We start from the raw sequence: 18,218 nt of genomic DNA, 5'->3' as shown, positions 1-18,218 counted from the left end.
AGATAAATGTCTAAAGGTGTTCTTTCTAATTGTGTGAAGTAACAGAATCTTAATTGTCTCCTCTCAGGCATGGAGGGCACTTAACAGCATATTTTGAGCTGGATGTAATGTTGTCAGCAGACATCCCAATATTCCTTGCATTACATTCAGTATTCCAATACACTATTCTGGAAATACATTAAAATACAGAGGATTTATAGTCTTTCTTGTTGAGAATACAGAACTGAACATGTTAGCATATGTATTGTGATAAGAAACCAATATCCCTGTTGAGTCCTCAGGAGGTTTTTGTTCCAAGTGTTGTAATAACTTGTAATTCAGCAATTTCCCTTTTCATTCTGTTCCTGAAGTTCCTTAAACAGCTACTTTGAGGCCACCCATTGAATGACCTGGATGGCTGAAGTGTTCTCCTACAGGTTTCTAAATTTTGTAATTCTTGATGTCAGATTTGTGTCCATTTATCCTCTGGTGTAGGGTTTGTCCTGTCTGTCCTATGTAGAGAACCAAAGGGCATTGTTGACATTAGATGGCATATACGATGTTAGAAGATGAACAAGTGAATGAGCCTCTGATGGTGTAGTTGATGTTGTTAGGTTGAGTGATTGCCTTGTCTGGGTGTATATGGCTGCAAAGTTGGTATCTGGGTTTACTGCACACTCTGGTCCCAGGGTCCATGTTCAAATTATATGTTGCATCACTGTGGATGAGGAGTTGTTTGAGACAGGGGGGCTGTCTGTGCGCAAGAAGAGGTTTGCCCCCTAATACTTGTGAAAGAGAACTGTCATTATCCAGTAGAGGTTGTAAGTAGTTGATGATGCTTTGAACTTTTTGCTGTTAAGTCCCTGTCTGTAAGTTTACCTACTATTCCAATGTATTTGAAAAAATGTGCCTTGCACACGAAAGCTCATACCTTGAATAAACCTTTGTTAGTCTTAAAGGTGCCACTGTACTCTAAATTTGTTCTACTGCTTCAGACCAACATGGTTGATCACCTGGATCTATCTGCTGCATGGAGTTGGGGAAGCAACCCAGCCCTGGTCATGTTCTCCAGTTTCATCCCCTCCCATTCAAGGTTATGCACTGGTATATTCTACTTTTCCCACCCACATTCCACACAGAACATTTTTCAGGCACTGCTTGGCCTAGTGTTATACTGCACCAAATTCCACAATATAAGAGCAAGCTTGAAACTGTGTACTTTTGATTAGCTCCGTGATTCTTGATGGGGGCCATAACCTTTGCAAAGGTGCTCTACAAGTCTTGGGGGAGGTGAGTATTCAGGGTTTTAAGAAGCCCCTTCTTTCTACTTGTACAGCTCACCCCCACAAGTGAGGATAAAACTCAAGACTTCACATAGGGCCTGTAAAAAGGTGGCATTAACCGAACCAGAATCAGCTCCAACATTAGGAGGTAGCTGATGGCCATCACGCCAAGAATCTCACTGAATGTATGTCTAAAATCTGTGTATTTTTATATATGGCAAATATACCTATAATAAATAAAGCTGACGAGTCTAGAGTGCATCCTAGTGTTTCTATTTTTATTTTTACTTGTTATACAATTGCTTGTCATGTCAGAGCCACCTCCTGGCTGAGCCATCCCTTCAAGCTGTCCGTTTGGCCACAACGCAGGACTGTTCTTTTCCACTGGCAACTCCATATTATAGAGCACCTTCCTAGGGTGGTACAGAAGTCTCCCCAAACTGCTCACTTTCATAAGAAATCTACAACCATTTTTTGAAGCTGGGCATCCTGCTGTTTATTTCAAAAGGAGAGTATTATTTTGAGGGGAATTTTTATTTACTTCATTTATACTGTCCCCTTTCCTCCCCAAAGTAGCTTACAACACTCTTCCCTTCTCTCAACAACCCTGTGAGATAGGGGGCTGAGTATGACAGGCCCAACATCACCCAGCTAGCTTCCATGGTATAGCTACGATTCATACCTCCCCAATCGCAGTTCAGCACTTTGCCACACTGGCTCCCAAACTGGAAAGTTGTATCACTGTGTTTTTTCTTGTCTAATCATGTATTATCTGTAGGTTAGAGGTTTTTGTAGGCTGCTTTGAGCCACTGTGGTGGGAAAGGGAGAGCATAATATTTTCATAAATAATGTTGCATTCTTAGGAGGAAAGTGGGTTAAAGATAAGGCCCACTAGTTTAGCCATGAGCACTTGTTACTGTATTCTGGCTTTCATGGAGGAGAGAGGGAGAGAAAAGGTTTCAAATACCCTTCACAAAAGGATGTTTTACAAAGTTACATGGAACACATGAAGGTGCATAATACTGAATCAGACCAATGGTCTACCAAGGTCAGTACTGTCTACTAGACTGGCAGTAGCTCTCCAAACTCCAGAGTCTCAAGCAGAGGTCTTCTTATCTGTTACGTGACCCTTTTAACAGACCTCAGCACTACTGATAATCTTCCCAATATTATTTCAGCATGTATAATCTGCAAATGGCAATATACATGTTATTCGTTTTTTCATTTATTTGAATATTTATACCCTACCTTTCCTCTTGGCTCATGGCCATTTAATACACAACAGAGGGAAACTGAAGCAAGTCTATCAATACCAACAGACAGAAATATTACTGCCACCGTGCAGCTTCTCAGTATTTTTCTTCTATTATTTTTGGAAGGCCAGATTTGGAAGATCTTTAAATCAAAGCAGTGAATAGGGGGAGAGAAAGGGGGGAGAGCTTCAATCATTCTTTTAGCAACCCTACATTTGTGAAACAGCATACAGGACTAAATCTAAAGGCAACAAAAGAATCTATTACAGCCCATAAACATAGCTGCATGTTTATAAAAACCCAAAGTGAAAATACAGAAGTCTCTGGCAAATTCAAATTAAAGCAAAAGGAACTGGTGTCTAGAAAGCATGCATGCAACATTTCAGAAATGATGTATCAGCCAAGAAGAAATCTTTCCAGTTCTGCAGAAAGAAGGTAGTTTATCCAAACATTAGATGGATAACTTGATGGATAACTTGAGAAGCTAGGCCTTACAGACCATGTGCCACCGACGAGGTTTAATAAATCCATCCATAGATGAATATACAAGCAGGCATCAGAGATTGGGGAGGGGCAGGATGGAGAATGGAAAGAAACAAACTCTCTCAAGTTGTGCTCTGGAGCATTGAGCAAGACAAGAAGTTGCAGCCTTGCCACATTTCTATGCTGTTCAGTTATGGCAATGTTCCACTCTTACATCAATAGGCTCTGTTCACTGCAGTTACACACTGTTCTCAGGAGGCCATGGATGGAAATGCTTTGTAATAGGCATAAAAATAGCATCTAAAATAAATGCTATATTCCTACTTCTGACTTTAAGAGACTAATATTTCACTCAGTGTAATAGGCAAAACAAGGAATGTTTTAAAAATATGAATAATAATAAATTGGCACTAATATAACACAAGTGTTTAAGAGTGCCTATCTCATAGCTTTTGCATCATTTTAAGTCCCATTTCACACAAATAAAGGCATCTCATTTGTTTTATCTACAAATCTACAACAACTAGGGCTACTCAGAATTGACTACATTAAAGGGAAGAAATTCATATCCCAAAGAATATGTTTTCTACTTGAAGAGCTGGAGTAATCCATCTGTGCTTCTTCATTCAATCACAGGAGGCAGGATCTTCTCTGTCCAGGATGGTGCCAGGTGCCACAGGAAATCTAAAGCCTATTTTTTGAAATATGGAAAAACTGAAGGCCTGCAGGACCTCAAGAACCAAAATGTACTCAAATGCCATTAATCTAACCTCATGCACTTGAACAACTTTTTAAAATTAACATTCCTTCCTCCCTCCCATTTGAGGAAGCCTTCCCCTAGTTAGCTACACACAGAATTCCACTGATATTCTAATATCAGACTTGCAGGAAGGTGGGAGTTTAATCCCCAGTGAGAGGAAGAATGATTACTGCAGTCTTTCTCATGACAGACCTGTAAACACCTGTAAATGTGTCTTCCATCCACTAAACTGACAGGATGATCCTAAGAACATTTTTTGGGAGCAAGCCCCCCCCCCCCGAATAAACTCAAGTAGACCTGTTTAGGATTGCTCTTACTCTATTACCCTTCCTTAAAAAGCCCAACCAATATTTTTAATTTGTTCTGTAGAATACTTTAATTTATTAATCCCATGTGTTGGGTGATACAATGCTGGACTAAGACCAGGGAAACCAGGTTTCAGATTCCCACCCAGACCAACTTCAAAGGGTTATTGAGGGATATATCACACTAAGCTCCTTGAAAGAAGGGGAGGATAAATGTCAGACAAACGTATTTATTCTACTTTTGAATGAGTTAGGGGTGATTTCTGATGGAAGGCTGTTTTCTGTTGAGATCTGTGCCCCACTCTGGTGTTGGTGAAATCACATCTTTGCAGAGTTATTTTGCTGCTATGATTTCCCAGCTGTGATTTTTAATTGCTTAATCAAATTTTAATGCTGCTTATTTACTGCCTGTAATATAGGCATGCAAATACGCATTCATTTAGGGAGTACATTGCAAGCTCTAGTTCTTCACCAGATTTTTAAAAGTCTGTTACTGAGCAGAGATTCAGCAAACCATGATCAAGACAACTGTTTCCTTTTTTTACTTTTTATTAACATTTTCATATATGAAAGTAAAACTGAGGAAACAAAATACAGAAAAAAGAAGAGAAGCAAAAGAAAAAGAAAAAAAGGTAGAAAAGAATCGGAGGAACAAGACAACTATTTCCTAGTGGAAATTTTAAGCTGAACTTTAACTGGCTATCAAATCCAAGTTATTGGTTCCCACAAACTTGTGTGTAGAGGAACTGAAGAAAGCTCAGTTATATAGCAGCAGTGCCATTTTTTATATCAGAGTTTCAGCACAACTGAGAGAATAGTTTCTACAGAGAAAGCAACAAATAGTTTCATTCAGATAATGATTCACAATTTTTGCAGCCTACTCATGAAGACTGTGTCTGTCCATATATCTCTTTACAAGGAATAGGGGAGTTAAGCATGTAAGATGCTCTATATGCTTTATTTTGCATCAACAGCCATAAAAAACACATAACGATATGTTCTTAAGACAGTTCATTTCACTTCTAGGTTTCCTGATCTGCCCTTCAGAACCTGCAAAAGCAAATCTAGCGGGTGTCAGCAGCACATACTTAAGTTATTATTCATACCAGGCCTCCAAAGACAACTAATTATGTATCAGCAAGTACAGTTTTTAATGAAGCAACCAGAATACTAGATTCCAATTTCATTTTCTTGGAGAACAGGAGTGGGAGCCAAACCTCCATGATCAGTGGAAACTAAATACTTAAGTCCCATTCCTGATGTCATTTACTGACCATTGACTGAATATTTACTAAGAGCAGTGGGCTGAATCCAGCAAATGCCTAGCAGAGCAAAGCTTATGAAATAGGTCTTTCCCACCTCCCACTTTTTCTGCAACCTAATGACCCCCTAGAGTTAAGAGTCAGAGAACTTGGGTGCTAGAGAAAAAAATCAGCAAGAATTGTTCTTCTACTGCACTGACAGAAGTGCTCTTTCTGCCACCAAAACACAGTGGTTGACACAATCCACTATGTAGCATCCCATTCATTGTTTTGGTTTCCCTCTTGTACCCACATCTGGCTAAGAGAACAGACGCTTCATAGATAGTCTGACACAGCAGAAACCACCTATTTAAATATTGCTCCTTATAACAGGAATCGTTTGCATGCCTGGTATTTTACTGCCAATCTCAAGTTCTCCTCATTCTATCCCTTCTCTACTGTTTTATGGCTCTCGTTAACTGCTTCGCACCATAGCTGTTTCATCTCAACAGTTTAATGTTATTTCCAGTTTTAATAGTAAAACAGCAGCACCATAGGAGTCACTATCTCACAACAAGAGTTCTTCAGAAATGACCGCTACATTAACACAATGAGTGTATATATAGCTATCAAGTTGATTTTATCAGTTCAAGGATAGCCAAACATGGTCAATTCCCTACTTACTGACTTCATTTATACCCCACCTTCCCTCCAATTGGCGACACAAAGCAGCTTACATCTTTCTCCTCTTCTCCACTTTAGCCTCACAACAATCCTGTAAGGTAGGTTAGGCTGAGAGAGTATGATTGACCCAGGTCACCCAGCAAATTTCCAAGGCAGAGTGGGATTTAAACCTAGTTTCCCAGACAGTAATCCACTAACCACTATAACACACTGGCTCTCAACAGGCCCTTTCTGGAAACAGTGTGGGAGAATAGTTGGAAGAATACTCATTCAATTTAGTATACTGGTTCAGAGGCAAAGCTTCCTTTCATCTCCCCTTATATATAGAACATTAGGAGGTGCTTCTTTTGTCACCTTCCCTACTCATCAAAAATACAAAGTAGAATACCACATTAAGTCCTATTATCAGGCTACACAGGAATTGAAACAAGTCCCGTATACAGTTCATACTATTGCTTTTGCATAGCATTAAGTTCTGTCATCCTACATTGACACTGTAGTCTCATTAAATTAGTGCAAGAATAAACACTGAATGTTTAAACATTCAAATTTAAAACAGTTACATTTCTACAATCTATACTGTATTGCCCTCATAGCAATGAAACCTGGGACACTCATTGGTTGAACTGGTGTGATGTTCAGAGTGCGCAGTTCATCAATGAAATAAATTCACAGTCCAGCTTTTATAAGGGAAGGCTGTCAATACGGGTAGTGCCTAATCCTTATGCAGGGACAGATCAAGGAGTGGAAGAGGTGCAGAGACAAAGAGAAGCTAAGAGAACCCAGAGGCTGAAGGGGAATACAAAGGACAACCTGGAAGATTAAAAAAATAAAATAAAACAGTGTCACTTCCATCAGGTTTACCAATCAACTGAAAGGTTCACCAAAACAGAAACTTAAACAGTAGGAGGCTAATTTCTCTCTTCCACTATGAGCCTTAACTTAGTTGGAGTACATACACAGGTGAAATTAATCTAGTATAGTCCGAGTCAGGGGCAGGAACTCCATCCTACTTATCCCACCCAAAGACACCAATCAATGTATTCTTTTTGCAGTCATCCAGCAATCATAAGCTAAACTTCTGAAGAACTAGGTTTGTAATGCAAGTTGAGCATGTTCACGTTTGCAGATCCTTCGTATAACTCACTAGAGGAAGCTAAGATATTTAAACGCAGCCATAAAAAATGTAAAAATTCCAGCACTGAACAGGAAACAACACATGGTGACATCAGGCACTTCACATTTGGAAATGGAGGCCTCCAACACAGAAAGGGAGGTGCAGAGCTTGGAGTGCTTGCCAAGTCAACTTCCTGTCCTCTCATTCATTTATAGAATTCCTTCAATTCCTGCTTTAAACTGTGCTTTTAAAGCCAACATTCTCTCTAAACCCAATCTGCAGGCATTGCCACCCACCCCTCATGCAAAAGCTCTTCTGGCAAGCTACAATTTACAGTGAGAGTCACCGTTGCTTTGGGCAGGACTAAATCTCAGTAATGGGCCCCAGCCTTTATAGCTTGTTAACACTACCAAAGACTTTTGCCAGAGGGGCAGAAGTAGAAAAGGAAGGCAAGCTAGGGAGCTGCAGGTTTCAGAGCAAATCTATCTGCTCCTTTCCAAATCCTTCTCAGTCCGTAGTTCAATCTGCAGGGTTTGAGAGGGAGCTTCAGAAGCTGCTGATCGGTGAAAACATCCCTAAGGGCAAAGCTGTGAGCAGCTGCCACCCAAATCCCCACAATCACGCTCTGAACATGTCCTTCACTGCACCCCGTATTTCTTTCAGTGTGGTAATGCAGCCAAAGAGCTCAAAGCCTGCCTCTCCACTCTACACACATACAAAAAGGAGGAGGAGGTGGAGAGTCAGTCATTCAAGGGGCCAGTGACTCTGCACAAATACCCGCAAAGGCAGCAATCCCAAATCGGAAGCCCTGGATCAAGCGCAAAAAGGAGAGAGAGAGAGAGAGAACAAACATCCAGTCCCTATATCAGGTGCAGCGAGAGTTAGATCATTTCCCCCAACCGAGAAATAAAGAGTTTATCTGAAAATAGTCAACTGTGAACATGGGGGGGGGGGCAAACCCCCCCCCCCCCCGGTGTTTAATGAAAAGCCAGATTTTGTCCCTTCATTCCTGAGAATTAGAAACAGAAGAAAAACCTCCTCCAAACAATAAAATCAGAGGGGAGCCGTCCCCAAATACACATACAGAAAAGGGAGCTTCTCTCTCTCTCTCTCTCAACCCTTCCTCCTTTTAACCCCCCATCTCCCTTCCCTCGCTGTCCCCGCTGCCCTTCGCGGGGGGGGGTTTGGGGGGGGGGCTTACGCCCCTGGACACACACAGACACGTCCCTTCCCCTCAAGTGGGGGGGAAGCCAACCCCTCCCCACAGTAGGCCGCAGCCGCTTTCCCCAACCCATTCACCACTCAACGTTGAAAGGTGGAGGGGAGATACCACAAAGGGGGCCCCCCCCCCCCACACACACACACAGTTTTCCGCCAGAACCCCCCCCCTCCAGAGCCCCTCCCCCCCCCAGCAGTTGCTCACCTGAAAATGCTCCTGGAATCTTATAGGGAGTATTTGAGCCATGGTTGAGAGAGAGGAGCCCTCTCCTTGGGTGAGGGGCACAAAGAGAGGAAAAGGGGCCACCACGGGTGGGTGTTAAGGGTAAGGGGGGGAGCGCTGAGGGGCTGGCAGCAGAAAAGGAGCCACTGCTGTGCCCCCCTCACACACACGCGCAACGGGAGGGGGTGGTGGTTGGCAGGCAGAGCCGCGACTGCGCAAGCGCGGAGGTTTCCCCCTCTGCCACTCTCAGGGCTTCTGCTCCACCGGCGCCGGCTCCCTTTTCTGTCTCATCTCCCGGACCCCATCACTCTACGGTGGAGATCACTCCGCCCCTCAGACGGGGATTAAAAAAAGGAGGCAGGGTCCTCTAGCAAATAGTCCCTGCCCAAGTGGTTGTTTTTTGTTTGTTTGTTTTTAATTCTCAGAACTCTGCTCTTCAGATGTTTCCCACGCACCGATTCACCCTTCGTCTCCTTCGCAAGGAGATTTGAGAGAGAGAGGGCTGGGCTAGCATCTCTCTCTCGGTTTTCCCCCCCCTCAAGCTACTGCTGAAGAAGGTTGGGAAAAAACACTTGCGTGTTCGTCCGCTGCGGGAGCGGGGATCTGGTCCTGCCGCACGGAGTCACGTGATTTTTGAGCGCGGACCCCCCCCCCCCCCCCCCCCCACCCGCCCTCGTCTTATCCTTTGCCCCATTGCTGGAGGTTTGGCTTGCTACTCTTTCTGGCACATGAAAGCAGTATTTACAACGTTGATGTTACAGTAGTTGCCTCCAGTGTACCTACCAACCCGCCTATGCTCTTCCCTTCAATGACACAATCTACTATAAGCTTCTTCTTGGGTCTGAAGATGCAACAAGCCTGGAGAAAAATGTCATATCCTTTTAAAACAGGCTTAATAGGCAGGTGACGCTTTTCCTAGTGTGGACGTAAATGGTAAAGGACATTTCATCAAACCTTTATTGGGCGGGGACATCTTTTCTTCAGGCAGTTGGCAACTATATCAGAGACCCACCCTTGTTGGGTTTTGTGTTGTTGTTTTTTTTTAATTTAGGTAGCTCTGGAAAATGTCTAGCACATTGAAAGTATTCTGTGAATTCTAAGAAGTCAAGTAGTGGTGGAATAAATTAGAAGTGTGCTGATATGTCATTCTAGAGCATGCAAAGATGCATGCCTCAGTTGTGTGAAGAATGGGGAGACCTGGGTTCATGTTGCCACTCAGCATACTAGGCCAGTCATTCATTCTCAGCTCATTCTCCCTCGCAGGGCTGATGTGAGGATCAAGTGAAAGAGAGGGAAGACTCCAGGTGTGCTGCCCTGAGAGCCTTGGAGGAAAAGTAATATAAAAATGTGTCAGAAACAAGACAGTCTTGTAGCACCTTAAAGGCTACAATCTGACGTGCGCTTACTTGGGAGTAAATGCCATTATGCTCTCTTGTCTTTCACTTATGAGTAAACGTGCACTGTGCTTGTCAGATTTTGGTGGTGCCCGTTCCTCAGACACATCTGACTGGACAGTTAACCCTCCACAGTCTTAGGCAGGGAAAAGATCTTTCCCAAAACCATCTACATGAGATTTTTTTCCATTGAGAATGAACCTAGGACCTTCTGCTCTACCAACACAGCATCTCCTTGCACCAACGGTTCATGTTTAATGTAAATAGCAGACTCCATGGAAGTTTATGCTGCAGTCAATCTGTTACTCTTTACGGTGCCACAAGTCTCTGTTGGTTTTGCTGCAACAACAGATTAACACGGCCACCCCTTCAGGACTTTGGAGCACAGAGCTCCTTTCACTGTGTAGTCATGCTGATCTGCGGAAATCAAAATACATTGCATTAACATTTGCCTGTGTAACTTATTTGTGCTAGGTGATCGCAGGTAAGCACGCCCAAAGCAAACATATGAAGCTGCCTTGTAATAAGTCCTGCCAGTGGTCTAGCTAACCCAGGAGTGCCAAATCTTGACTGACAGTGGCGCTCAAGATTTTCCTCGGGGAGAGGCTTTTCATAGCCCCACTAGCTGAGATGTCAGGGATTGAACCAGGAACCTTTTGCATGTAAAGTGCATCTCATTACACTCCAGGTGCATATATGCCTTCTTTCTTATCCACACTGACAAGGAAGGGAACAGCAGTGCTTCAAAACCAGTAAGGCTGCATGCCTATGGACACTTATCTGGCAGTAAATTCCATTAAACTCAATGCAATTTAGTTCTGGGTAAAGGGGATCAAGCTGCAAAGTTCCATCACGCTTAGTCATCTCATGCCATGATAGTGCTGCAGTGAATTAATCCTGTGGGATTAGAGACTTCAGTTAATATTTAAGGGCCCATGGAGGTCTCTTTGTGTGTGCTCAGACCTTAATTTATTCACAAAGTAAACTAAAGTTAGGGCCAAAGACAGTGAGGGGTCTCTAAATTTAAAAAAAAAACTTTGCTACATTTCAACTTTAACATTATTGGGCAAATTTACATATGCTTATTTATATGTTTGTGCTGCCTTTGTACCCAATCTGGGTTCTCAAAATGCTATTGCTATTTGGAATATTGGGTACAGTTCTGGTCACTGCACCTCAAAAAAATATATGATAGCATTGGAAAAAGTGCAGAAAAGGGCAAATAAAATGATTAAGGGGATGGAACGCTTTCCCTATGAAGAAAGGTTAAAGAGGCCAGGAGAAACGACGATTGAGGGGCGACATGATAGAGGCTTACAAAATTATGTATGGGATAGATAAGGCAGAGAAAGAACGGTTTTTCTCCCTTTTTCACAATACAAGAACTCATGGGCACTCAATGAAATTAATGAGCAGTAGGCTTAGAACAGATAAAAGGATTTCTTCACCCAAAGAGTAATTAACATGTGGGCTTCACTATGCTTATAGCGGTGGCAGCTATAAGCATAGACCACTTCAAGAGGGGGTTAGATAAATATATGGAGCAGAGGTCCATCAATGGCTCTTATCCACAAAGTATAGATGGAACACTCTGCCTGGGGCAGTGATGCTCTGTATTCTTGGTGCTTGGGGGGCAACAGTGGGAGGGCTTCTGGAGTTCTGGACCCACTGGTGGACCTCCTGATGGCCCCTAAGTTTTGGCCACTGTGTGACACAAAGTGTTGGACTGGATGGGCGACTGGCCTGATCCAACATGGCTTATGTTCTTACGTTCTTAAGTGGTGAACAGTTAAAAACATTAAAAATCAACTTATTTGGACTTCCAGTCTATGGAACAGCGATGGCGGATGCTCTTCCCACAACGGGGAAGGGCGGTTCGCACACCGGCGGCCTGGAGGGGTGCCACCTCAAGTGACACCCCCGCGGAGCCTTTGTGATAGGCTCCAGGCCAGGGGGCTTTTGAGGGATAGCCTCTTTGATGGCGTAATGCCGGATAATTGAGGCTCCCCTCCGCCCCAACGGTCCAGTTGCTGAGTGGCCTTCGGGCATAAACTGGAGTGACCGGGACAAGCGCCGGAGATCGAGCGGAATGGCGTAAAACCGAGCGTGGTCAGATAAACTGGCCAACAATGAACGTGAGTTCTGAATAAAAACGGAGTGGTTTGAAAAGCGATCCTCCCCCCGCGATTGGAAACGGAGATTGCAAAGAGGGATGTCTCTTTTGCGAATGAGCGGTTAAGATGCAAAGGGGGAGAGGGGAGGAAGTAAACCGTGTTTTGAGAGACTTATCTGAATTGCGAAGTCGGTTGGCGAGTTTTCCGAGTTGTGGGGGAGTGGCAGAAACTATAAACAAAACAGGAAAGATGGTGGCCCAGCTGAGAAAGTTTAAAACAAAGCTGGGCGGGCAGAGTCCAAGACCAGAAGAGGGAGCAGATGTCCTCAAACTCCTGGTGGATATGCTCAAGCCGGTGATGGAACAACTCGATGGTATTAACCAGCAATTGACTATGATGAATAAAAACTTTGCAGCACAGCAGCTTCAGCTGAACGAGACAGAGAAAAAAGTGGAGCAGGCAAATGAGAAAATTAAAGAGATTGAAGCCACAAGTAAGAAGTTGAAGAAAAGGATGGGAGAGGTGGAAATGAAGCAGAATTGCCAAGAGAATCGAGTTTTGCAGCTTCAGATAGTGAGACTGCTACCTCGGGAACGGAAGAGGATTCTGCGGCAGAAAAGGGTGCAGGACCAGCCAGAGTGGTATACGATTTTAGAGACAGAAAGCCGAAGTAAAGGCAGAAGGACTTGGAAAATGGCCTTTTGAAGCGAAGAATAAGAAGATGATCAGAGACTTCTCTCATAACAACTAACAAAACAACATATAAATAGCGAATTGTTATAAGCAAGAACTCTACAAGTATATTGTGATACTAAAACTAATTGTACTAACATTTTTACTAACAGTGAAAAGATCTCCTCCTCTTGGGGTTTTAGTTTAGTGTGGTTTGCTTTCCTTTATCCTTAGTTGTAGTCCCTTCCCTAATATTTCTTTGTCGTTTTTGTAGTATTTGCAAAATAATAAAAAAATATCCCTCCGGGGATTTAAAAAAAATCAACTCATTTATAAAACAACAAATAAAAATATAAACAAGAAGGAGAATCAATCAGGCATTGCCAAACAGCTTCCTAGATGACCTGGGCCTAGGGTTGCTAGATGTCCCCTGGCCACCAGTGTGGTAGGGTTGCCAGACCCAGGTTAGGAAAACTCCTGGGGATTTGGGAATGGAGCCTGGGGAAGACAGGGACCTCAGCAGGGTATAATGCCATAAAGTCCACTGCCACAACAGCCATTTTCTCCAGGGAAACTGATTTATGTCTTCTGGAGATCAGTTGTAACCCAGACCCCTCCTGGATGTTAGCAACTCTAACCCAAAACAAGGCCCTGAAGATTACCATAATGTTCCACTATGTTCATATTGGAGTAGGCAGTCCTTAAGATACACTAGTTCCGAACTATACAGGGCTTTAAAGGTCAATACTAACACTTTGTATTGGGCCTGGAATAGGCATTCCATTTACTCAACCCCCCAGCCCAAATTTCCTATCCCTAAGAAACTGAGGAGGAAGAGAAAAAATGACCTCTACATAGTGATGAGCTAGGAATTCCCTGGAGGCAAAATTAGGGTTGCCAACCTCCAGGTGGGGCCTGGGAATCTCCCACTTTTACAACTGATTTCCAAATTACAGAAATCAGTACTGCTGGAGAATATGGCCACTTTGGAGGGTGGACTCTATGGCATCGTACCATACGTACCTGGCGTGATCTGGTCCATGGGGTCGCGAAGAGTCAGACTTAACTGTGCGACTGAACAACAACCACCATACTGAGGTCCCTCCCCTCCCCAAACTCCATCCTCTCCAGGCTCCACCTCCCAAAATCTCCAGGTATTTTCCAACCCAGAGCTGGCAACCCTAGGCAAAAAAAACCCCTAGGCACATGCTTCCTGTGGGTGCTTCTGATGAGTTTTCAGGGCCCATGCCATAACAGATGGGACTCTTCTGAAGTATCTGACCTAACTCAGCTTTGAAAACTAGGATAGAAACATCTATAATCCAGATGGGGAGGGGAGCTACTCAAATGCATCAGTGATTGCTCATTTTTTCTGTTAACTGTTAAAATGTGTTGAACTATGGATGTACCGAAGTGTTGAACTATGAATGTAACAAATATAAGTTTTGCTACTGAAGCGCCCTAACAATTTGGTACCCTATGAGTGAACCAGGCTGCGTCCAGGCAGGGCCGGCCCCAGCTTATTTTGCACCCTAGGCGAGGATCCCTTCTGGCGCCCCCCCCCCGTGCGCCCACCATTTTTCAAAAATAAATGCATTTTAGAAAGAATGAAAAACACAAATAATCAAGAAACTCCCAGAGTACGGGGCCGGGTGCAGTTTGGCGGCCCTAAGGGCCAGCCCGCTCTAGGCGATCGCCTACTTCGCCTAGTGAGTGAGCCGGCCCTGCGTCCAGGTAGGAAGGAGACAGGAAAACAGCTGGTGGCAGCAGCAGCAAATGGGATTGGAAAGGTGTCCACAAATACCCCTTTCCCTGTTGCCTGCCAGCCCCCTCCACTCCTCCCCCCCTTACACCTGCACAAAGGATAGTGGGATGGCAATCACAACAGTTCTCCATGCAGCCTGTAACCACCCGCCTGGTTTTTTCCTTTCCCAATTGAGTCATGTTGTAGCAGTACAGCAATTTCACAGGAAGGGGAGGGATCCCTTTAATGGGTGGGGATGGGGAATAACATGTGGGAACATGCTGCCCTAATTGCAAAAGGTGTTTCTTTGTTTGCATGGGGTTCTTTGGTGGAGGAAAGTGCCATCACGTCACAGCTGAGTTATAGCAACCCCTCATGGGGTTTTCAAGGCAAGCAATGAACAGAGGTGGTGTCATGGGTCAACCAGGGCTCAGCGACAGTGAGGATTCCTCGAGAGAAGAGGAGCCCTGTGTAGCCAAGCCCTGAGTCAACAGAAGCTGACCAACAAGAAAATGAGCTGCAGGCTTGTCAGGATTCACAGCCAACAGCTGTTGCAGAGCCATCACCACCCTCCAGCCCCAGCTCAGCAGATGAAAGTCAGTTGGCTGTCCCCAGCCCTTAGAGCACCAGAGAGAGGCTGAGAACAGAACTACAGGCAAGACGGCAAAGTGCACGTCTCCTGGCCTGAGGCTAGCTGCTTGCTGATAATACAGATGAGTTGTTGCAGGACTGACCCTGAGTAGCTGTCTGAAAGCTTGACAATTAGGCATGTGGCTATAAAGCCACTCAAGGAAGGCTACTGGGTGTGGATGCAAAGTGTACTTTATCCACTGGCCTGCTGCCACTTCCTCCCCTGGTTAATCTCTGGCCCTCTGAGCTCAGACTGAATGACTTGCTTTGCTGAATCTCTGGCCCTCTGACCTTGGACTGAATGACACTGCTTGATCTCTGGAGCCCGACCCTGGACTGAACAACACCGGACTTCAGAACCCACTTCTAGCCACACCTCCTTTGGTCAACAGACTAGGGAGTGGCCACCAGGTATTTAGAGTCCGTCGGTCAATACAGATGGTTTGTTATTGCCTGCCTCTGTGTATCAACCCTGGACTTCCTTGGTGGTCTCCTCTCCAAGTACTAACCAGGGCCAACCCTTAAACTTCCAAGATCTGATGAGATTGGGCTAACCTGGTCTGTCCAGGTCAGGGCAACACTAGTAGGTGGAGGGAAGTTATAGGATTTATTACATTGTTGAAATATAAGGCATATCTACATAGCAAGCTTAGATCAATTTAATGCATCCCCTTGTCCCAGCTGCTATTAATTACAATTCAGTGAGGGGACCTAGACATTGGAGACTAAGGTCTTGCTTTGGCTTCCTCCCACCCACCCCTTAAATCAGCATCCAGCCTGACAAAGAGTTTTGTGGAAGTTGAAACCTTGCACACTGTTCTATGATATTTTGGTTAGAGGTGACAGAGTGGTATTACACATCTTTTATTTTTGACAGTTCTAAGCAGCAAAACTACAAACCCCAGGGCTCGCTGGGAGAGGCCAAGACAGCCCAACTGGTAAAAACCAAAAATCTTGGTTTGTAGGGTAAACACGTCTATTGTTTCCCCTGACTTACTTCCCTCACACAATTACATGATGCATGTATTTTTTAAAGCAATACACAAATTGCAATGCTTTTTACTGAAGATGACACCACAGTTGCCCCATGTGCAGTGCATAGGTGTACGGTACTCTAGATGATTACACATTGGTAGCCATCCAACATGCAATCTATCACACAGGCTATTTGTCGTAGACAAATAAATGGACAAGATAACAAAAGGGAGGGAGAAACTACAGGAACATGTAGCTAGCTGCTTAAAGCCAAGCAAAATTACATTTTAAAAATCCATACAAACTACTGCTTCTGACTACTCTGTTTCCAAGGGAGAGATGCCAGTGTGTCTTCATCCTGGTAGACTTGGGTGCAACCTAAAAATCTTCTTTGTACCCATCATGGTCTAACTTAATTGCCTACTTAAATACCGTTTTATACTGAAGCCTGACTTTTTTTTTTAAAGCCCCCAGAGGGAATTTTTTATTGTATTTTTATTAACACTACAGACTACAAGAGAAAATAGGGAAGGGGACTACAATTAGGAGACAAAGAAAGATACCCACTACTGACTAAAAACCCAAGAGAGGAGATCATCTCACCACCTTAGACAAACATTTAGTCTTAATCTCGTTAATCTTACTATCAACTGAGTCAAATTTAGCATTAACTTTTCCAAGTCTTAAGTTTAAAGTTTAACTGTCATACAGAAATACCCCAGAGCCTCTCATTTCAACATTTTATAAAGGCACAATTCAGAGTCCTTCAGCCTTTACTTCTCCTTGCCTAATCTCTTCCGGAGTTTATAAGGACTTTTAGGGGCTACTGCCCCTTTCTCTGAGAGTCCTCTCCGGAGGATTCCGAGTCCAGCTCGCCATCAGACTTACTGTCCATCCCTTTTTTCCCTTCTTCCCCTGGCTCACCCAACTGGACTCTTAAAAATTCCCGTGCTTTCTGAACAGAGTCAATCTTTTCTTTTTTATCCTTGATTTTGAAGGTTACGCCTTCTGGAGTTAACCATCTATATCCAATTGCATTTGTCTGTAGAAAAAGAGTTAATTCTTTATATTTCTTTCTCCTTTGTCTTATCTCAAATCGAATATCTTTCAATGTTCTGATGGTATTCTCCCCCACTTTCAGGGGTGCTCCAGATACTGCTTTCAGGATTGCATCCCTCACATGCCTCTTTGAGAATCTTAGAACAATTTCCCCAGGTAGATTATTTTTCTTTATATACCCTGAACCACATCCATATCGTTTAACAAACATTCTGCCTTCATATCTGTCACTGGGGCCAATGTTTCACTCATTAGTTCCTTAAGATTCCCTCCCTTAGTCTCTGGCATGCCCTGGAAGCGAAGAATCATATTAGCCTTTTCCATTTGTAGTTGTAACAGCTGATCTTCCATAGAAACTTGCTTCTTTCCCAGCTTTTGAACTTTCTTTTTCACCTTTTGTGCAGTGGTGTCCACTTCTTTCACCTTCTCAGCTGTTTCATTCATCATTTTAAGAGTCTCGTTTATCTGTGTTTGCTGGGTGGTGATACACTGAGTCATTGTTGACCTCTGGTCCTTGATGTTATTCATCTGGTCCAGTAGGGGGCGCATGGATTCTGCCAAAGTCTTTGCCAGCTCGTTGGTTCCTTCTGGTTTGGGACTCTCCGTTAGTTTCAATTTCAGAAGTTTCTCTTTCTCCGTCCTCTTCCCCGCCATCTTTATCGATTGTTTACTTTGAGGAACTCACAGTCTTGCTTATTGTGTGAAATTTTTTGCATTTTGAAAGAAACTCTCCCTGTTTGGTACTCTGTTCATAATTCCAAGGCAGAGTGGGGGCCTGAACGCCTAGTCTGAAATATCAGTTGGGTGCCAATGAACAAACCTTGGTTTGCCGGGACATCTGAATCTGGATGTCACAATTAATCAGAGCTTGATCAGACCATGATTGATCATGACACCTGAATGTAATAGTTTATAGTTCTATGACTAAAAAGGCAGCCGTGTTTGCACATTGCCCTGCTCATTTTCCCCCCCTAAAGGACTGATTTAAGTGGGTATTCCTTGGATGGGGTACAGAGATGCCAGTAATTGAAACTTTCCTCACAGCTATACTAATGTGTGTGTATAATATGAAAAACATTAGGGG

General features: G+C 43.7%; 1 protein-coding gene across 1 annotated transcript in view; it reads right to left on the bottom strand.

Annotated features, from left to right (window-relative positions):
• LOC107108771 (clathrin heavy chain 1-like) overlaps positions 1-8,827 on the bottom strand; it is a 56,457-nt gene extending 47,630 nt beyond the window's left edge. The window contains exon 1 of the mRNA XM_015409289.1: positions 8,529-8,827. Coding sequence (XP_015264775.1) covers positions 8,529-8,570 — 42 coding nt within the window. The 5' untranslated portion in view covers positions 8,571-8,827. The remainder of the gene's footprint in view (positions 1-8,528) is intronic.
• Between the last annotated feature and the right edge of the window lie 9,391 nt (positions 8,828-18,218).

The sequence above is a fragment of the Gekko japonicus genome, unplaced genomic scaffold, assembly GCF_001447785.1.
Source record: "Gekko japonicus isolate JY-2015 unplaced genomic scaffold, Gekko_japonicus_V1.1 scaffold508, whole genome shotgun sequence".
NCBI classification, from domain to species: Eukaryota; Metazoa; Chordata; class Lepidosauria; order Squamata; family Gekkonidae; genus Gekko; species Gekko japonicus.
Note: the sequence above shows the minus strand (reverse complement) of the source record. Positions and strands in the feature narration are given on the sequence as shown.